The 21,456-nt window shown below is 41.6% G+C and overlaps 3 protein-coding genes across 20 annotated transcripts in view; 1 reads left to right on the top strand and 2 right to left on the bottom strand.

Moving 5' to 3' along the window:
- Window positions 1–5: 5 nt before the first annotated feature.
- Window positions 6–6,909, bottom strand: LOC113029277 (protein nucleotidyltransferase YdiU-like). Of its 9 annotated transcripts, none has more exons than XM_080306099.1 (21): window positions 6,782–6,909; window positions 6,145–6,202; window positions 5,746–6,039; window positions 5,543–5,661; window positions 5,336–5,464; window positions 5,172–5,236; window positions 5,024–5,080; window positions 4,620–4,679; window positions 3,892–3,947; window positions 3,658–3,745; window positions 3,478–3,547; window positions 3,330–3,402; window positions 3,174–3,278; window positions 2,952–3,081; window positions 1,202–1,246; window positions 1,037–1,118; window positions 865–957; window positions 616–692; window positions 455–510; window positions 264–343; window positions 6–158 (listed from the first exon to the last, which is right to left on the bottom strand). In XM_080306099.1, the coding sequence occupies exons 3-21, from the start codon at window positions 5,975–5,977 to the stop codon at window positions 36–38; spliced, it is 1,740 nt and encodes a 579-aa protein (XP_080162225.1). In that variant the 5' UTR covers window positions 5,978–6,039; window positions 6,145–6,202; window positions 6,782–6,909; the 3' UTR covers window positions 6–35. The 9 variants fall into 9 exon arrangements, with proteins under 9 accessions (XP_080162225.1, XP_026035844.1, XP_026035846.1 ...); XM_026180059.2 differs by having other exon boundaries at window positions 4,620–4,718; window positions 6,782–6,908; XM_026180061.2 differs by having other exon boundaries at window positions 3,892–3,959; window positions 6,782–6,908.
- pdss1 (prenyl (decaprenyl) diphosphate synthase, subunit 1) lies at window positions 6,864–12,599 on the top strand. 2 transcript variants are annotated; one of them, XM_026180073.2, is made up of 11 exons: window positions 6,864–7,082; window positions 7,683–7,732; window positions 7,869–8,001; window positions 8,585–8,715; window positions 8,857–8,998; window positions 9,079–9,190; window positions 9,271–9,380; window positions 9,488–9,568; window positions 9,672–9,785; window positions 9,899–9,979; window positions 11,518–12,599. In XM_026180073.2, exons 1-11 carry the CDS (start codon window positions 6,927–6,929, stop codon window positions 11,656–11,658), a joined length of 1,251 nt encoding a protein of 416 aa, XP_026035858.1. In that variant the 5' UTR covers window positions 6,864–6,926; the 3' UTR covers window positions 11,659–12,599. The 2 variants fall into 2 exon arrangements, with proteins under 2 accessions (XP_026035858.1, XP_080162228.1); XM_080306102.1 differs by lacking the exon at window positions 11,518–12,599 and adding an exon at window positions 11,027–11,271.
- A 41-nt stretch (window positions 12,600–12,640) lies between these two features.
- Window positions 12,641–21,456, bottom strand: part of abi1a (abl-interactor 1a) — a 50,153-nt gene continuing 41,337 nt past the window's right edge. For 2 of the 9 annotated variants that reach the window (XM_026180064.2, XM_026180062.2), the window contains 5 exons: window positions 20,855–20,977; window positions 17,802–18,062; window positions 16,340–16,426; window positions 14,641–14,826; window positions 12,641–14,551 (listed from right to left, as the gene is read on the bottom strand). In XM_026180064.2, coding sequence (XP_026035849.2) covers window positions 14,376–14,551; window positions 14,641–14,826; window positions 16,340–16,426; window positions 17,802–18,062; window positions 20,855–20,977 — 833 coding nt within the window. In that variant the 3' untranslated portion in view covers window positions 12,641–14,375. The remainder of the gene's footprint in view (window positions 14,552–14,640; window positions 14,827–16,339; window positions 16,427–17,801; window positions 18,063–20,854; window positions 20,978–21,456) is intronic. The other 7 variants (XM_026180067.2, XM_026180066.2, XM_080306101.1 and 4 more) reach the window with 4 other exon arrangements.

The following is a 21,456-nucleotide window of genomic DNA, read 5'->3' as shown; positions in this document are numbered from 1 at the left end:
CAAAATATGCTACAAGGTTTTTATTAGGAGGTAACTCATGACGAACAGCTGACCTTTAACCTGCTAGCCCACTGTGGAGGTCTTGCTGCATAGCCCGCCTCCTCTGCAGTCTCTTGTGTAACAAAGGGTGAGGACAGGATGTGGTGCAGCAGCTCCACCTAGTGGTAAAGTGGTAAAGTAAACTGTAGTAGAAACAAATCATAAACAACTTTGGGTGTCGTTTTATTTGTTTTGTGTGACAGGTCCTTTTATCAGACACATACCTCGGAAAAGTCATTCCTCTCAGCTTTCCTTATTGCAGACTCTGCCATCCAGTTCCTCAGCACATATCTCGGATTTACATCTGTAAAACATTTAATCCAATCAGATGTTTCTGTCACCACTGCATAACAAACATCTAAGAATATAAATATTTATATCCCTCATCGTTTAATCAACATTAAGATTTAGTTACAGTTTGATTTACTTTTCATCCTGTGTTGACGATCCAAATCGCTATCATCCTGCTGTCTGAACAGAAACAGAGGAAAGAGATTAATTCACAGCAACAAACATCCTGATGTCACACAAATGTAAATAAGTAAATTCAAAATGACCTCTCGTGACCTTCCTTACCTACTGAGCCGGAACAGGTACTTGTTAAGCCAATCAGAAAAGTGCTTGTGGTGTGATAGGTCATCAAGAGCCCACATCTGATTTAGAAATAATACAATCCTTTACATTTCCTGCATGCCTAATTATAAGAAATGCATGCTGTGCAAGGAAAGCTCAGTATTGGTACAACTGATTCAACAGATCGGCCAGCTTCACAACAAAATCTAGAGATTGAAAGGAACAACAACATTTTGTCACTTTTAGCTCCACCTGCGTGAAGTTCTTGTTAAGAAGCTGCTTGGCTGAAACTTCGCTGAGCTCCCTGAAGGTCATGGTGAAGTCAGACTCTGTGTCCTCCATCACCTGTAAAGGGAAAGTGAAATTACAGTGCAGAGAGTGAGACTAAACTGATTTAGAAGACTGAAACAAACTGTATAATCACCTTAAGCAGGAAAGCAATGAGGTCGTTATCGTCCTCATCTTCACCAAGAAGTCCCAGTTTTGCCTTAAATATCTGGTGAACCCTGAAGTGGAGACATGAATAAATGCAGTCTTGGCTTTGCTGCAGCATGAACACAAGTAAGATAACATTTCACATGAAGCTCACCTCATTTGGTAAATGTTGGCATATCCTTTAAGAATAATTTTCGCCCTGCAAAAAGTTAAGATGACAAGTTTACAATTTGACTTCATGAATTTCTTCAAATTAGAAAAGAAGTCACATTAATAAACTTGAAGGTGTAATAAGCAGCTGCGTATATCCCACTGAACTTTTACCTCTTTTTTTTTTACCTATTTGCTTTTTCAATAGATTACAATATTTATGCAAAAAAGTAAGTAAACATTAGCATAAGAATTTTAGCATAAGAATTTTTTAGCATAAGAATTTTAGCATAAGAATTTTTTAGCATAAGAATTTTAGCGTTTTAGGTTGCATCATTGAATAGCTTCACTCAGGCTCTATTCTTGACCACTCCTCTAAACATCTCTTGACTGTCTCTACTGCCTAGTTTGAATTCACCTGCAATATTTTAATAAGATTTAAATCCAGTCTTTGATTACGCAGCTCATTATTTATACTTTTTGAACCACATTTGTGTTAGTTTTTTACGGTTTTCACGATCCACTGCAGCTTAAACTTTCAGATCACTTTGTCTTCCTCCACTCTTTGGAACATTTCCAGTCAACACAAGTTAAGTTATACTCCTGAACAGCTCCTAAAAACATTTGAATTGTCCGTCCAGAGAACATCATTCCAAAAGTTCTTGTATGTAGTTCAGCAATTGATACATCTCGTGACTTATTATCCATGGAATTTGTGCAATCTCTTCATGACTGTTACAGCCCTAGCAGGCCTAGTGTGTGTGTGTGTGTGTGTGTGTGTGTGTGTGTGTGTGTGTGTGTGTGTGTGTGTGTGTGTGTGTGTGTGTGTTGGTGGATGTGTCCTGTTTCCAACTGCAGTATAAAAGCTTGAGAGAAGCCCCTGAGCCTCAGAGTGTGGGTCAGCTACAGTAGTTTTGTGATGTGTGTTTCTGCACTAGCAGTAAGTGGTTGTGTTCTCCATCCTGCAGAGGATTGTTCTGTGGTGTGTTTTCTTTTAGGGGCTATGAATGCATAGTTGTTGCCTTCTTTGAGCAGAATTGTTTTTCTTTGGTCTGTTTGTTAAATTCCCTTTTTTTTGCAGCACCTCTGTTTTGCTGACACCTTCATTTCTGTTGTTTGATTGAACTGTCTCTTTAAGTTGAACCTTTTAATAAAGTTTCTTTTAAAAACTGCATGGTTTGCTTTTTCACACAGATCTTCCCGTTGTTTTTGCTTTCATCCCCAGTTCATTTTCGAGGGATATAAAAACAACTATAGATGATTCGTCTCACAGGGAAAAATACATTTACAAGAATAATCCAGAACTTTTTTTGACACCTTAAAAAGATTTGAAGATATTTGTATGATGACAAGAAACACTAAATGGTTGTTTGCTTTGCTGGGGTCAGTTTTCATAAGAGGGATAGATTTAAAGTGAGGGGTGTACTTACTTTCCATGTGGCTGCTTTCATTTTGTTGCACTGTATGACTACTTTATTTCCACACTTTCTCAAAGAAAATCTTTAAAGATATATTTGAATTAAAATATGCTGAAAATAAATTGTGGGATGTATTATTCTTTTCACATCGCTTTGTGTGACTCTGAAGTTATTTTGCTCATGTTTCTGTGCTTTTGTTTTTCAGACAAACAAACAGGCTTCTGTAAGAATGAGCTAACAGCAAAGCTGTTCCAGTTTGTCGAAATGACAAAAAGAGTTCAAGTCCTATATTTAGTAAATCCCCCTTGAGACAAAGTGATGTTGTGGTATTCTTACTGTTTCTGTTGTGTCTGTGTAAGCACAGGAATCAGAGCCACCAAGAGTTTCTCTAGATTCAAGAGGCCAACATTTGCCTGAGCTCCAATGCTGTACCTGCCTTCATCATCAGATGTGTTGGGGATAAAATCTGCAACAAAAAGAAAAATATTTGTCTGAGAACTGACAGCAAGAGGATTTCAGTTATTTTGGAGTAAAAGCGACATGAAACAGTCTACACACTGGGGTTATATGACTCCATAAAGCCAAAGGGTCCGTAGTCGATGGTGATAGAAAGAAGACTGAAGTTGTCTGTGTTGCACACACCTGTGGTGAGAACAGCGACAGCTATAAGTAGCGTTGGTTTAAACTGTGTGATACGAATGTTCAGTTTCTCACCATGTGCAAAACCGACTGACATCCACTGGGCAATCAGATGTGCCGTTTCATTTACAACTGTGGAAAAAAACACCTGCAAAGAAAACCTCAATAGCTTATTTACTTAAAACAAAAGCGGTACATTCAGCTGTGCTTTTTTATTACTCACCAAATATTTTTCTGGGTTGTCTGGATTTATAAAAGGAAAATGTTCGTCTATCACAAAGTTCAACAGTTTTCTAAAACGAAAATAACGATAAAATAACATTACAAACACAACAGGACACAGAACAAAGCCAGATGTAAACAACTATGAAGTAAACTTTGTCATGTGACCAGGCAGTCTTACCTCAGAAGATTTATTTCTCCACTTTGAGACAAAATTTCTAAGGATCCAATCCGAAACCATGACTTGGCCAATCGCAGAACAACAGCTCCTGTGGGGAATAAAGAAAAGCTGAACCAGAACAAAGATTAAGGCAGCAGACAAAACATCTGCATAACAGTAACAAAAATTATGCTGGATTGTTAAAAAGTAATGCAGTTTGAAATAAAAGGCTCCAGTCATGGGTAAATCCTGTACCTCTCTCTGCTTTCACATTTCCATTGTAGAACTGATCCCTCAAAACTGGCTCCTCACTGACAATCAGACTAAAAAAAGAATTAGCAGATAAATCTAAAACACATAACAATTAAATGGCGACAAAAATCACACGATTCACACAATTTCTGGGTTATAATTTCTTTAAAAACGCCTCTTTTTTTGCAAATGCCAAAAAAATGTTCTCGTCATATGAGTCAAGCTCGAATGACTTGAACTAATTTTATGTGAATGAATGAAATATAAATTGATAACACATTTCTGCACATCAAAAGTCCTGATTGACAGTTATTAGGGTAAAATTTGTAGTAGGTAAACCTGATCATTGCCTTGTGTGGATAAAAACACAAAGTCCAATGCCAGAAAAATTACTGCAAAAGCTACACGTTTTATGGTTTCGGCTAAACAGGGATGTCAACAGCCTTTAGCCCGAATCAATCACTTGCTGGGAGTTAATTAATGATAATACAGTGCCAAATCAGGTAAAGAAGCACTTGGAAGCCAAACATCTGTCTTTGCTACTGAATCTGAATCAGAGGTACCAAGAATGTTTGATTGCTTGTAAATGTCTGATTAAGCAAATTATTATTACTACATAGAATCATGGTAAAAACAAATAATTATCATCAACCAAACACATTTCTTTACTTTTTGTGCTAAGTTTGTAATCTTATACCAAACTTATAGCTCTCAAAATCATTTATTCTCACCTGGCAGCCCTGCTGGTGGGAACACCCAGGAAATGCATCGCTTCACTGCACAGGAACTCCCTGACAGAAGACCGGATTACAGCACGACCATCTCCTGACCTGCAGCCCGATGTGAAGTCATACTTTTTTGGTTGCATTGCATGACTGCACAATTCTACAGCCATGCATACTAATATTAATAGCCATGCGTACTACTTATTCATTTTTAGGGGTCATTACAGCAGATCATCTGCCTCCATGTCACCCTCTGCCTAGCATCCTCCTCTGCCGTCCTTCAAAACATCATAGACCCTACAATTAAAGCCCTTTCCTTCTCTTTAGCTATCTCCTAACACACCTGTATATTACTACAAATAATAAATGTAATAGCTATTGCACAAATATATGTACAAATAAATACAAACCTTGAATATGGTGTTTTTCCAGATCCTTTAAGCTGGAGTTCCCATACCTCCCCCTTTCTATGAAAATTGAGAAGGAAAATATGTAAAGGCTTGAAGTGGCAGAAAATTACTTAAAACATAAAAACATAATTTTAAAAAATTAACTTACTTGTTTGAATACTGACCAAGGAAATGAGCTCGACCATCCCCCAGCTGGCCTGCCCAGTAGCCAAACTATCGAGGGAAGTAAAGCGTGTCAAAAAGATCAACTCAGCAAATAAGCAAAAGCTTTATAGCTTTTAAAAAGTTATCAGGTATAAAAATCATTTATACCTGATGACCTCCATATCTGTGAGCAAGTGGCACAGACCCCGGCAGTAGTCTGCCACCACTCGCATAATGCAGAAAATCACCTGACCGAGTCACTGACGCATCTAAATCTAAGATCCCCTCGATGACATCCTGTTAAGACAATTTTAGACATAAATGAATTCACTATATTGTGAAATTACAGTGCTGATAGTGACATGGCATCCTCACCTTAGACGCTGCTGTCAACCTCAATGGACCTTTGAGTGGAGTTGGAATGGACTTGGAAAATATGCAGTTCTTCACAGTGCGAACAAAGTTGCCATCAACTTTGTCGATTGGGAGTGCCTCTGCAGAGAGGACAGAGGGGATTGTATGATAACATTAGCGCCTTCCTCTATATTTTGACCTGTAAGGACAAGAATCTGTTTTACCCAATAGCTTCTTGCAGGAGACTCTGAACTGGTTAAGGTCGTGCATGAGGCTTGAAGCATTCAAGGTCCACTTGGACTTCACAGTGTGCGATGACGATTGGCTGTTTGATGCGGTGTTGTGGTCACTGTGACACTCAGGACTTATATTTTGGCACAACTCCAGGACATATGCAGGTGTGAAGCTCGATGCTGCCACCAGAGCAAAGACTAGTGCTGTACAGGTGCTCCACATTTTCACAGATGGAGCAGCTGACTTATTGAATCAGGTTTCAACTTCTCTCTGGCATGCCCCACCTTAAGAAGGTTTGTACCAAACGCCCCACAGTTTTATCAATCATTAACTTTTAAAAAAAATCATATTATATTCTAGTTCATCTTAATTTTGTTTTATAGTTTCACCTGGTTATCCACATCCACAGCCCAGGGTTTGAGAAGTACTGCATTAAAGATAGCAGATCTGAGGGAAGCAATAAAAAAGGGTAAACCACACTTCCCCTTAGTGCTTATTCTAAGCCAAACAGCTGATATTTTACTTATGATAGTAAAAAAAAAGACTTAGTCACTATTAATAGGCTACTAAAGTGTTAAGTAAAATATAATTTTTGTTTGGCATTAAATGGAAATACTAGAGTGATGTAAAAGGATCTTAAAATTGTATTTCAGGACTTTTAAACCTTAATCAGAGTAAAAAAATTATCAGTTGCACGTTACGTTTCATACACAATTCCTCCAATCAACTTTTAAGGTTTTTTTTAACTATTAACTTACATAAATAACGAGTTAAACATGAACTAAACAACCTTAACTTTGTCTGTCAGCTCTACCGTATACCTGTAAATAACGATAGGGTAATTTTAGTTCTTACGTTAGTTTATTATTACATATTACACCCCAAATAATAATAAAGTGTCATGAAAAGGCGAGAGCTAGCTTAGCTGTTAGCAACCCAGCAACTAGCCTCATCCCAGACACCCGTATATTATCTGAAGACGAGCTTGAAAACACATTTTCCAGCACTAGCTTGAGGTATGTATACCTAAATTATTGCGCATTTACTCTCTCCATCATTTCCTGCCTTCTGCTGCTCCTCGTTATGAGACGTCACCGGATATTCCTTTACTGTTTTTCCGGTTCACGTTGCGATATGTAACTTCCGATGCATGCTGTTAACCTAAGGTAACATGGCGGGGCCGTGGTGGAGGAAATGCCCGAGGTTGACCACGGGCTGCACGGCCACGAATATATTAGAAAATTTGTGGCACTTGAAGGGCAGGCCTGTGTCTTCCTCTGCATCCCTGTTGAGCCGGGCTTCCTGCATCCCCACGCCGGAAACCAGGGTGAGTTTGCGGTTAATAAAAAGCTGGAGAGCCGGCATGGAGGACTTTTCAAAACCAGGAAGGTCATACACTGCAGAGTGGTGGTTTAGAGGCAATGCCCACTTCTGCTTTATTCCACTATCTGTCATATCCCATGCCAGTGAAACTTTATTTACATTCCTCAGTAAAGAGAATTTTATATCTGTGTGTTTAAATGAAATGATTGGTGACTTGTTGAGCTCATAAAGGTTGAGACTTCCTGCTTGCACGTAAGCTGTCTTTGACTTGGCCAGCTGCCTGCCTCAGTTGCATTTGATTCATTCATTCGGCATTGACCCACATGTGCAACACTTCAGTTATATGAAATGTAACACGTGCATTTTAAACAGAAAACAATGTTTCTATCTTGTATCAATCCCAGTTAGTGTGAGCGTATTATTTTATTGTTCCTATGTTAAGTGAATGCACCCAGGGCTTAAAATCTGGGTCCATAAATAACTGATCCTGTGTAGGTTTAAAATTGTTTAATAACAATAACTCCAGGGTGCTAGAGCCTCTGCAAACCTGATGTGCTGCACATGCCCGAGCTCATCTTTGTTATGATCTCATTTTCAATTTCAGCCGCCAACACCTGCACAGATAAACATGAAAGCAGGAAACTTTCTAATCAGGTGAGTTGTTAGGTAGTCCAGCTAAGTAGTGATTTTTACATTTTATTTATTAATATATTTTAGGAGATATATCTTTTGTGCATTTCAAATCACACGTTCAGTTTCAGCATAAATATTTGCATATCTTTCTTTCCAGACACCAGTCACGGTTGCTGCTTCCAACACTACAGTCTTGCTGTTGCAGAGCGACACACAGTGACACAAAGCCCAAGGACCCCTTCACGTTAGCCCAGAAAGACTTGACGAGTTTATATGACGACATCAAAAAAGTAAGTCTTCAAAGAGATCAGTCCAATTTAGCTTTCAAATAGAATAGTTGTGCTGAAGCGATTGCTGTTTTGTGTTGCATCCCTTTCTCTGGTCACTTCTCGAAAAGTAACAGCTTCAGCTCACATTTATTAGTTTTTCAACCCAATTTTAAGGTTGAACAAATCAGTAGTTAAATCCAGATGTTTGCAAAGCACACACTTTATCTTTAATGCAGTCAGGATTCATTCACTAATACTGGCAGGTTTTTACCTTCTTACTACTTATTAACCACCAAGCCTGTTAGCTTTCCCATTCAACTGTACTCTGAATTTCTCCTTGAACCAGTCTGCCTCCCCTCTCACCCGCCAACAGAGCAAAGCCACACCCTTCTTTCACAATAGGGGTTTTAAGCTGCTAAAGAACGTAGAGAAAAACTAAAAGGAAGTCTGTCTGAGATATTTTTGCAATAGCTGTGACAAATTAATGAAGGCTTTTTGGGTCAGAGTGGGCGGTTTCCTGCCCTGTGGTGATTGGCAGATTTCTTTCTGCACAGCGGTTGTTTATGGCGGAAATAAAACGCTTGCTTTTTACTGTCCTTTACAGGAGCTGTTTGTGTCCAAAGTAGAGCTGAAATCTCTGTGTGAATACTATTTCGATGGCAAGGGGAAGGCCATCCGACCAATGATAGTGGTACTGATGGCTCGCGCCCTTAACATCCACAGCAACAGAGCCGGGTAAACGACTCTAAACTCAGTTGTATTTTGCTCTGCGACACACGGGTCAGAGTCCTGATTGCACCGTTATGACAAACTCTTTTGTTTCAGATAATTGCATTTGACTTCCTCCTGTTTGCTGTCTGCGTTTGTCCATTTTAGAGATTTGCTCCCAGGGCAGAGGGCCATCGCTATGATCTCTGAAATGATTCACACTGCCAGCCTGGTGCATGATGATGTCATAGATGGATCGGATAAGCGAAGAGGGAAGAGAACAATTAATGAAGTGTGGGGTGAAAAAAAGGTAAAGGAGATAAAATCGTTTGGTCTGATATGTTTTTCCGAACCACCCGCTCGTATATCATTCGGCCTCCTCTCTTCCAGGCTATCTTAGCCGGAGATTTTATCCTCTCGGCTGCCTCAATGGCCTTGGCTCGTATCGGTAACATCACAGTGGTGAAAGTTTTATCTCAGGTCATAGAGGACCTGGTGCGAGGTAAGTCACGATGAGCCGAGAACCAGCATGCAGAAGAACTGGCCGGAAGAATGCATTTACATATAGCCTTGTGATTGCAGGTGAATTCATGCAGTTGGGTTCCAAAGAGAATGAGAACGAGCGATTCAAACACTACCTCGAGAAGACCTTCAAGAAGACAGCAAGTCTTATTGCAAACAGTTGTAAAGCAGTATGTACGTTCTGTCTTCACATAAATAGCAGAGAGATGGAGAAAAGCCTCGTTTTCTGCACTTTTTAATGTTTTTTTCGTTGACTGTCTGCACTCTTTCATTTAAGGTTTCCATTCTGGTAAACTCTGATCCTGAAGTGCATGAAATAGCGTACCAGTATGGGAAGAATGTTGGCATTGCATTTCAGGTACAGGCTGTTAAGCAAAGTGTCGCCCTCAGTGATGAGCAAATATCAGTAATGATTTTTTGCACAGTAGTTATGTAATAAGGCGGTTTGTTTTGTCCTGTAGCTGGTGGATGATGTTTTGGACTTCACATCTGGAGCCAGTCAGCTGGGGAAGCCCACAGCAGCCGATTTGAAATTGGGTTTGGCTACTGGTCCGGTCCTGTTTGCTTGTCAGCAGGTGAGACACCGCCACCATCGCTCTTACTCAGGACATGCAGACAAACTGTGCACCACTAGGTGAATGAGATGGACTGCAAACTGTCTTTAGTTTTTATCTGTTTGTCATTTCAGTTTCCTGAGCTTCATGCAATGATCATGAGACGTTTCGCCTCCAAAGGAGACGTAGATCGAGCCTGGCAGTACGTCCTTCAGGTATGAGCCGTAATACACCATAAGTGAAAGCCTTAAAGGTCCAACCAAAAGAAGGGCTCTCTTAATAACATTTATATTAAAAAATAAAATGATGTGAAATTAGCTTCTTAAAAGTCATGACACATGCATGTTGAAATAGATTTGTTTATAATAAAACACTGTACATAAATTTTACAATAAACGTTTTATTGTGTACAAATAAAGAGCAGAGAGAGATCTAAAAGCGATGCAAAGAACTTTACCTAGTCTGAAGTGACGCTGTAGGTCAAAGTCTAACAATCTGCACTCTGAAACTAACGATGGTAGGATGGTTTTATAGATTTTTGGAAATGCATTTAAAAATCCTAAGTCTCATTTACAGAAGTAGTCGAACTCACTCGGTACTTTTAGCAGCACTGTCACTGTGGTGTAAACTGTGCGAGCACAAATCGCACCTGGATTTGTGCAGATCCTCCAAAGCTTGGTCAGATTAGATGTGAAAGTGCTTAAACTGTCATCTTCAGGGTCTCTCCTCAGATGTTCTTTGGGCTTTAGATCTGGGATTTGGCCGAATCACTCAAAGACAGAGACTTGTCCCAGTGCGTCCCTTAGAGAGGGATCGGTCCTGATTATTAAAAACGCTGTGGAGTGCCTTGGTCAAGGACATTTTCTGAAGCAAGAATTTAATCCGGTCTTACTTGTGCTTTAAGGTGAACTCGCTTCCTTTATTCTTTTATGAATTTCTCCCTTATTGCATGATGCTGCCACACCGTATTTAACCATAGGGTTGGTATAACCAGGTTATGAGCAGTGCCTGCTGTAATATTTAATCATTCACAAAAGGCTGCAAAACTGTAACCAGAAGTAGGTGTTTAGTAAACGAAGCTGAGCTCTGCGTGACAAAAAAAGCAGTTGTCAATGATTTTAGTGTTTTATTGTTGATAGCAGAGCCAGAGCAGACTTATCTGCTCTGGCTCTGATAAGTATTAGCTATCGTCCAGTATTAGCTACTTGCTGATAGTATCAGCATTTATAGCAGTTGATAAATGACTTTTTTTTTTTTTAAAGGATAGGAGAACCGCCCTTCGACCATGTTATGAGTGGCAGATGCCGATTGCCAGCTCACTGGTTGAGCAGGTGCCCATATGCCCTCTGGCTGAAATGCAGCGGCCCGGGTTCACATCCAACCTGCAGCCTTTTGCTGCCTGACTTCTTCTTCGTGTCCCCTCTTCACTGCTAACCGATCACTAAAGAAAAAAGGCCCGCCTAAAAAGCAAAAAAATACATAAAAATAAAAAAATCTGTGCATTGAAGTTATGTAGTTTCTCCACCAGAGGGAGCTGTGCAGCTTCTCTGTTGACAACATGTTTGGAACGAGCTGATCCAAGCAGACACATTTAGATAAATAAATGATAAATGTTAGGGAGACTCTGCTAAAAATATTTAGAAAAATAATTTTTTTTAATTACCACATATCTGTATTGGTCAGTCTTAAAAATCCGATATAGGTTAATAGATTAAAAACTTTAATAATGTGAGTGCTCCTCCTTCTGTTTTAGAGCAATGGTGTGCAGCAGACCAACTACCTGGCCCAGCACTACTGCAAAGAAGCAATCAGGCAGATCAGTAGGCTCAGGCCATCCCCAGAGAGAGACGCCCTCATCAGGCTCACAGAGATGGTGCTAACCAGAGACAAATGATCCTCCTCTGCTGGGCTTCTCTTCAGGCAGCTACTCCAGGGGAGAGGACAGCAATTTACCTGCCACCCTTAGGTCCTTAGACCAGCAGGGTTGGGCAAAAATAGCGAGGGAGGCAACAGGAGTTTGGTTTGGATGGACCTCTGGTGCTGATCTGAGTGCCAACTCTGGCTTAACAGAACAAAACGGCAAGCAGGGGTCTCTGATCTGAATCGTGGCGCTTTCCTCTTGACTTGAGGTTTGGTATTAAGGATGCACAGATTTATTTTTTGTATTTTTTGGGCTCATTCTGTTTAAAATTTTAGTTTGACTGAAACCTGATGCCAATGCCAATATTTATTTTGTTGTTGATAACAAGAATCATCATAAAAAGAATTTTAAAGTTTTTCAGCTCCTCGTCAAACGGTCTTTGAACATTTAACAGGCCAAAGTTGGTGCAACACAAATGTTACCAGATTTGTTGAAAGCCCCAAACCAGGCCATTAAATTTGTGCATCCTTACGAAGCGCAAGTAAACTTGGTATTTAGGCAAATTGTGATGTTTGAGTTTCTTACAGGAAACGTATGATATGTAAATGAATAAGTACAACTGAAAACTGCAGCTGAACCCTTCACTGCTTACAGTACTGTAACTGCAAAAGCCTCCCGTGGCTCAGACTAGCCGACTGTGAGTGAACAGTTTGTTACCTGCTGGTCCTGAGCTGCGACCGAGGCGTTGCAACATCTGTGTAATTCCAAAGGAGAGGGAAGTGCATCGTTGTGTACTCGCTTGGATCCGTCCTCACCTCAAAGGCCAATCAGTCACGTGTCTTTCTTTTCCACTCTGAAGTGTTATATGGTTACTTCTGTGATGCAAAGTGTCCTGTAACGACCACGGCCTTAACATCTGCAATGACTGTGCGCTCAATAAACCAACTGCTTCATTTTTTTTTTATTTCATTCAATCTGAAGCTTTGGTTCCTTGTCAAAAGTAATGACACGCGCATGTTGTACATAGATTTGTTTATTATAAAACACTGTACATAAATTTCTCAATCAACATTTTATTATGTACAAATGAAGGGCAGAGAGAGATCTATGATGAAACTGAGCTGGAAATAAAAGAAAGTGGGTGAACGGTGACCACAGCAGGTAGCGGTTTAACACTGCATTTGGAGGTCATGTTAGATGACAGAACCAGCATGAAAAAGTACAAGATGATGATTCTTATACCTGAGAGACACCTACGTATGGACTGGCTGATTTATACTGGAGATAATGTATTATATACACCCGTGCAGCCCAGAGGATTACACGTTCCTAGCAGTCAGCGCGGTCTTTGAACCCAGACGGGGCCAGTGGTGCTTTGAGAAGACCGAGGAGGTACTAGTTGCTTAAATGGTCTACGTTATCACATCTGAATTGTCACGTGGCAGTTTTGGGGCAGGACGATTCCACTCTCAGGTGACAAATTGCAGGAAGTGTTTGCCAGGCTAACAGAGAGGTTAAAACAATTTGCGGTTTTCATGATTGTGATGAGATCTGGTGACTCCAAAGGGCATAATCACAGTTTTCATACACCAATGATCCAGTGACCCCCTCTGTGCCCGTGATTATTAGTAACCTAGAAAGGGTTAGAAATGTTTCAACACTTAGTAAGAAAAAAACCCTGTGCTGTGGTTGTCCTCATGTTTACTTTGCTAAAATTGTAGTGCACAGGTTCAGAAGCAGGGCACAAAAGACAAGGTTTGAGGACCTAAACAGTCCCTTCACGTTAAGGTTGGGGGTCACGGGTTCATGTTTTTCATTTAATTTGTCACCCATATGCACAGGAATGATATTCCTGCCAGTCACCGAAAGATCTTCCACATTTTCTGCATATAAAATTAACAGTGAATCCTAAAATGCTCCATAATAAGCTGAAAATGGATGGAATGTCTTTGCTTTAGATGGACCCAAATTCATGAAATTTAAAAGAAGGCGATAAAAGGGACGAGCCTGTCATTTACTTCAGTTTTTTAAAGAAGTGATTTCAACAGTGTAATGAGAAAGCAAAGGTGTATACATTTACAACATAATGGAAGGATAATGGCAATAAACTTAAAATTACATTAGCTCTTGAAAAATTTTTCCATGCTTTGACGCCGAGACTGATTTTCCCGCAGTAAGTTTTCTTTCCTTTGAAATACGATTTACAGTATTTATTTGCGAATCACCAACAGTCCATCTGTCATTTACAGAGTTGAGGAGGAGGAGGGCGGCACCACTAATGAAAAGCATCATATGATCGACATTCACTGAATTTACATTACAGAACCCCCCCTTCCCTCCCGGAGTGGCTGCAGCTCGGATTATGTACAACCAACGGTACAAACACTTCCACTGAAGGTGCTTACGTTACATTTTTATTTGTTCCATCGAAACCTAAAAACTCTTGTTCACAAAGTGTTTTGTTCAGGCAAGATCTCACCGTACATCCTTCAACTGTGTGAAGTTTATTTTACATGTTCCTTAAATGTTCCCCACCTGTCCATAACACCAAAATTAACTAAATAGATATACCTTTGTCATTTTATTTGCAATCAGTAAGGGAAAAACATTCCGTCATATCAAAAGAAAAAGGGCGGCGGGGGGGGGGATCACGTGGTTATGCATCTCGGGAGTCAGATTTCTGCCGTCAGTCTCTCAGTGGATTGTGATATGACTGAATAAATATGCTGTACTTTAACTGAAAGGTCCCTTCAGTCGGCGTAGTGCATGATGGACTCCACGTAGTTGCCGGGGAAGAGGCCGGTGGTGCCGTTGCACACGCCTTCGAACCAGCCGTCGTCGTTCTTTTTGATGACGTAAATGATGGCGCCCTCCATGAAAGTCAGCTCGTCGTCCTTGTCCTTGGCGTAGTCGTAGATGGCCACCACTGCGAACAGGAAGGGAAAAGGTTTGCTCTTGGACTCTGTACCCAACGGCAGGACTTCGCCTGCAAATACTTAGAAACGTTAAGCAAACCTTTCTCGATGTAGCTCTTGGGAGCCCACTGGGGGTCTCCGTCGGCGTAGGGGTCGTTGTAGTGCACGACTGCGGCGTCTTCCTCCTCGTAATCCACCGGAGGAGGCGGCGGAGGCGGTGGCGAGTCGTCAAACATGGGCATGTCATCTGGAGGAGGAGGTGGAGGAGGAGTAGGAGTATCTGCAACTATTGAATGGACATCAAAAGTGAGACTCGTTTTGGTTGGAGTCACAAGATGTCCTTGGTGATAGAGGTGGCGGCAGTGGGAGAATCATGCATAAGAAATAAATCAAGGCATGCAAAGTTTGTCTGACAATCAAGCAGGCTGCAAGGCTTCTCACAACTGACATGCCGTATGTGTGCGAACCTCTCAAGTGGCTCATGTAGTTTGTGCTCCTGTTGTAGCTTTGAACATTGCTTCACATGCATATGCAGAAAAAAAGGACACCTATATATATTATTTATGAGCACTTAAATAATGAAAAATACACTCCAAGTCATGCCATTTAGTAGGTTAGAGCTGACGGCATCCACTCCAGGACAAGAAAAGGTATGAAAACGTATACAGACTGCATCTGACACTATAACAAACTGAAAATATGACGCCGTACTGTCTAGAATATACAGTTAAAGTGTTGGATGCTGACATTAAACACGGCCAACAGGGTCACTGTTTGCTAAATTCTCTGCTTGGTGTCAAAAAGATGGAATTTCCTTACATGGGTATATCAGGCACACCTCATCCATCTGACTCTGAGGTTTACAGTAGATACAATTTCATTTTTGAGACCAACAGCACCCAAAAGCCAAGGTGGATGTGTGTGTGTGTGTGTGTGTGTGTGTGTGTGTGTGTGTGTGTGTGTGTGTGTGTTACTTCAAATTGAGCTCACTGGCACGTCTGTCTAATATTGGTGAGACCAAATCAGACCAAACAGTTACTACAGTTTCTGTGCAGACGTTTTGCAAACACAACATAGCTACCAGGGTTTGTTTAAGAATCTTGTTAACACTTACAAAATGTTGTTCTGCAGTTGAGAGTAACAGCAGCTTAGAGGGCCCGGTGGCGCCAGTGTCCGGCAGCCTCGCCTCTGTCAGTGCGCCCCAGTTACAATGTAACTTGCCATCACCAGTGTGTGAATGTGTGTGTGTGAATGGGTGGATGACTGGATGTGTAAAGCGCTTTGGGGTCCTTAGGGACTAGTAAAGGTCTTTGCTTTGCTAACAAAGTGTGAATTAAGGAGTTTCAATACAGGCCACTATAAAATAAATAGTTTGTGGTATCAGCAAACTATCCAGAGCTATTCTAGTGAAGTTTACCATTAATATATTAGTTCCCTTTCAATAAATGAGCATATGGCAGGTTTTGGATCAGAGGGGACAGCAGAGAGTGGTGACCTTTGGCACGTTTTACCCTAAACATCATCAATGACTTTAACGTAACTCTATAGTGCTACAAGTACTCTGTATTATACCTCTATAGTAGTGTAGATTTGTAGCTGCAGAAACAAAGAAACGAAACTATAAGTTGCCTAATAGAAGCTTACATAATGAGTGGAATCTAGTAAGAATCAGTTCAGTTTTGGAAGAGGACGTATTAAACAGGATGAACACACAGTGCATGCTCTGTGTTTGGGAGTTGGAACAGTTGGCGCAGATAACGAGGAAAGTGCTGTGTGTGTGTCTTAGCCTCTTCACTTACTGCTCTCCTGCATCCTGGCCACAAAGCCAGTCAGAGGTATCTGTGGAGTCAGCTGGGGCATGGGGGGAGGAGGAGGAGCGATAGACACTGAAAGCCAGCGGAGAAAAGGGCAGGAAGGCCGACAGAGTGAGCATCAGAGAAGGAGAAAAAGACAAAGCCCATCAGTCACCAAGAAAGACAGTTCAGGGTCCAACCCAACCCCCAAGCAAACAACAGTCAACACAGACACACTGCAAGAACTGGGAGCATGTACACATCTAACAAAAGCACAGTTAAGCACTATACTGGAAGACTGATCGTTTAAATAAGTTAATTTTTTTTCTTCTATTTGACAGAGATCACAGATCAGACGCAAACATGAGCTGAAAAGTTCAGCAGCATCTGCGACTGTGATGAGATTCACATGGTATCAGGGGATCATTAGAGCAAGAGGATAAAAAGCAGATTATGTTTGATTTCTGTCGATCAGACAGTTTCCTCTAAATCGAAAGAAAACAGGGGACTTCTAATAGCCACAAGGGGGCAGTATTTACTTTAGATGTCTCATCCTGAACTCATGTGAAGCAACTCCCTACAGACCTGTTTTAGTAATGTTAACACTACTTTAGATTCTCATGTTAGTTTTCCTCAGATCACATGATTAATTTTAGGTTAAATGCTGTGAATAAGTAATAGTCAAGAACCAGTGTTTCAGAAAATATCACTTTTAGGCTTCAGGCAATGACAAAGCTACCAGGAATCTGCAGATGTGCAAGAAAGACCACATGTGATGTGTAAATTCTCTCTGAATGAAGTGTTTGGAACGGAACGGGCACATCTGCACATCTGGAGGTCATCTGGCTTGCACTGTGATCTGTATAAATGGGATCCATACAGCGTGAAAAGGCCACCTAACTATTCCTGCTATCTCAAGCTGCAAGTCTACCCTTTAAAAAGAGACTTAAAAATCAATGATGCCTGTGCTTTGCCTTTATTTTCTTGATCCCACCTAATAAATCTGTGCAAAGAGATCTCTTAGCAATATAGGCATAATTGAAGTGAGGTTAACAGCTGACCTAACTGCAGTACAATACACAGCCAGTAAACTTTGCCTAAGTTTTTACAAGATGCCAAAGACCGACTCTGCACTGCTAGCTAATATTGATTGCCTGCATTGCATCTGTGTACAAATCCAAGGATGAGGCATTCTGCATCAATACTAAAGACGCCCCACAGTTGGATAAAAAGCCTTAACCTGCACTTTCAGATTAAAAACAAACGTCAATAGTTCTGTGAAGAACTCGGCCTGACCTTCAGAAAGCACTGATTTACTTGCAAATATAAAATATAAAGATTTTGTGTGTGGCTACAAAGGTTAGTTCGCGTCGGGTGCATGATTTGGGAAGAATGTGAGGTTGTGTGTCCTTCAGTGACAGCTCTGGATCTAGAAAGCAGTTGGGAGCTGGAGACAAGAGGGCCTTACTTGAGTTCTGACCATAGCCAGGAGTGCCTCCATTAATATGAGGCTGCTGTTGCTGCTGTTGTTGTTGCTGCTGTTGTTGCTGCTGCTGCTGCTGCTGCTGCAAGGAGAACTGCGAAGTGACCGACGGCGCCCGCCGGTAGGTGCCCGTGGCCGAAACCATAGAGACAGAGGAGTTGGAAGAGTTGTGCCGCGAAATCTGCCGCGAGATGGTTCCAAACTGGGACATTGGAGCGGGTCCCAGACCAGGTCCAGGGGCCACAGCTAGAAACCCCAAGGACGGGGAGGAAAGAGAGGAAAGCCAAGCACGGTAGCAAAGGAGGGAAGAAGGTTGGAAATGAGAGGGAAGGGGGAAACCAACCAAAACATGAATCATCAACACCGTGTGAGATAACATGAGCTTTTAAATTCTGATCAGAGCCCCCTGCCTATTAAAAAATGTTAAAGTTAGTCAACAAAAGTCAGAGGAAGCAGGTGATCTTGGGGAAGCAACAGAGATTGTAATTTGGTTATAAAAGTAACAGACACTTCATGAAGAGTTTCGTCAACAAGTTATCTTAAATGTAGCTTTCTTAGACAAGAAGGAAAGGAAGGATCGATTGAGGAATAAGAATGCAGCAACAGAACAGATGGATCCTGCAGGTTTTTGCTGAAGCAACAATTAAAACAGGGATTTCAAACTCATTTTATATGCCACGCTTTGATGTGAAGTGAGCTGGACCAGTGAAACTGCATGATAAATGTATGAAGCAAACAAAAGGTTCCCACAGTTCATTGGTCAGGGTGTCCTGTAAGTATAGATTTAGAATATGAAGCTTTCGGCAGTGGGTGTGTGGGGGATCTTTATCAACAGGAAAAACTGTTCAAAATCTTTGCGCCCTTCATTCACATTTTCTTAAGTTGTCAAGGATGCAGAATTGGAGTCTTTACAAAGCCGATTCAGGCCCGCGGGCCGTATGTTTGACACGGTTTAAAAGACTGCAGGTAGCATTTAGGATTACGTGCATCACTACACTGCCATCAAAGAATAACTGAAGCATCTCTGTGAACAACAGCTTTAAAAACAACAACAACAAAGAACTATTTGAAGATTGAAGCAATGTGTGCGGCTGTGGCCGACAAAAATAGAGAGGGCGAGGAGGGGTTTAAGTTTTTTTCTGCCTTTCTTTCTTCTGCTCGAGCATTTCCTGCTCACATTTCTAGATAATATACATCCTCTCGGGAGAGATAGGAATGGGTGGGACCAGAGGAAGTAAAGATTCAGAGGAAAACAACCACAAATAAACTTCGCTACAGTGTCACCAGCAGAATAATTATAAGTGGTAAATAAAGAGTCTGGTGATGTTCAGATGATAAAATGTGCACAATTCAAGTGATCATCTCGGCCACAAAGATTACCAGAGTCGATGAGCGAAGAGTGGCTGCTGCTCAGGCTTAGACACTTACCGGTGGACACCGATGAAACAGCTGGATGCTTTACGCTTTACAGAGCTCGGACTCAATCCCAGCATCACGAATCTGTGATTCAGAGGCCGTGTAAATTAAAGCTACATCAGGCACTGCTGAGTATCTGAAGCACCCAAAAGGCTGGCTGAATGGTTTGGGGAGTCCATTACCCTGAAATCATTATGTGGCATTTGCTGTGGCTCAAACAGTCTCCATACCGAGTCACTGCTTTACTTTCTACCAGTGAAAATCATTAGCATCTCTGAATTCAACTTACCCACTCCCTAAACCTGTTGCAAAGACGCATTGAGCACAGTGTTCAATAAAAGGCAACTAATTACTTAAAAACATAACAGGGTTTCCAATAAATCAGGTTTAGAGGGACAAATTAGCTTTAAATGTATTAGATGTGATGTGTTGTTTGACCCCTCGGTCTAACAATGCTGATTTTAAAAGTTAGGCCCAATAGGAACGTTTGACTTTTTATACTACATCTGTCTAAACAGACCGCACCCTGCATCAGCAAGTTATCTTTAGCTTTGCCCGCTGATGGGTGAACATTTACAGTAACGACCGAGTTTGGGGATGTGTCAATCTTTTTTTGCAACTTTGCAAAAATAGTTTTTCTGTTTCACCACAGACTATGATCACAGCTAATGCACACGCAAATAGAAAGTAGCAGCGATGCGGCACAGAGACGGCTGACAATCAAATGGAGAGATTTAAAGATGCAAACTCATCTCAAATCGTAGCCACGCCGATTACCAATTAAAAGGGTTAATTATGAAACCAGAGTCTGGAATGTCCACAACCAGCTTACAGCTTTAAATGTGAATGATCTTGAGTTCAGGAAAGTGTTGCCTGATGCAGCTTTAACCACAATCATGTTTATTGAAATTTAAAAAAAAAAAAAATCAAATGAGCCACATACTGTACCTGCAGTAGAAGTCTCAAAGTCACGTTTCTGTACATCTGTACAGATTTGAAATAAAAACTTATTTTATTATCCACAACAGCTTGAGATTAAAATGTAAAGGACCAATTTAAGAGAAATTACAGGCACTAATTAACTTTAGCCAGGCCCTAGGTGACATGAGACTTCTGTATTAACCGATTACACTTCAGTGAAGAAGAGCACCACCACCACCAAAACCACCACCGTGAAGGATTAAGTTAAATGTCACACTGTGCTTAACAGAAGCACGAAACTCTGTCCACACTGCAAGCAACGACAGAGCTGAACAACCCAGAAATCTTTGGCTGCTGTGTTTAGTTCAGCGAGTTTCTTGGCTGGGGAAAGCTCGTCGTGGCCAACGCTCGTCGAGAGCGCAATTCGATTTTTATCTTTCTCCCCCATTTCCTTAATAATGTTTCCTCATTTTGTGAATACCGCTTCAGCCTAAGTGGATGACAGAGAAATCTCTCAGAGATGATGCGGCTGTTTCTGTTGCTTTATTCTTGATTTTTGATAAGAGGACCCTTTGCTTGCAGTGTGCACAGACGGACATCGGCACCCACAGCACCCTTATTTTGTGCATCTCCAAGGTGATGATCCGCCATCCAGTCGGCAGAGGTCAAACAAGCGGCTCGGGAGCTTCGAGGAATCTCACCTATGGGAGGTGGCGGTGGTGGCGCTGGAGGGGCCATCCCGGCCATGGGAGGAGCAGGTGGAGGTAGAGGAGGAGGGGGTGGGGGAGGCGGAGGGGCTCCCGGGGGAGCAGGCATGGTTGGGACTGAAAGGAGGACTCACGTTAGTGACCATTTAGCGGTGAGGCAGGAGCAGAGCGTGTCCTCGCCGCCTCCTACACCTTGATTACATGACATCATATCAATTTACTTAAGAACCCTCCGGGCCCGGAGGAGCGCTCCGACTTCTCACGCACTTGGACACACTCCTTTGCGGTATGAATCGAGTGTTTCCATGGCGACCAGCTTGCACATCACAGAGAAAGAGAGAGAGAGGGAGTGCTGCGGAAAGTCCTGTGCTGCCGGCCTGATCCCGGCGCCGAGGTAAAACAGCTGCTACGTCAACCTACAATGCTCCAAACTTAAACGCAGCACCATCTCCGCCGTGATCACGGTACAGCGCGACACCACGTGTAGCAGCTCGTCGTGTTACGTGGGCTTTACTGTTTAACTGTAAAGTGTCAGGCCTCGCGCAGCTTGGCCTATTTACACAGTAGGATAGAGAATCAGCTGTGCTTAGAACACA

Source organism: Astatotilapia calliptera, chromosome 9 (genome assembly GCF_964374335.1).
Source record: "Astatotilapia calliptera chromosome 9, fAstCal68.1, whole genome shotgun sequence".
NCBI lineage: Eukaryota > Metazoa > Chordata > Actinopteri > Cichliformes > Cichlidae > Astatotilapia > Astatotilapia calliptera.
The sequence above is the reverse complement of the archived record's forward strand: the minus strand, read 5'-3'. Positions and strand labels throughout refer to the sequence as shown.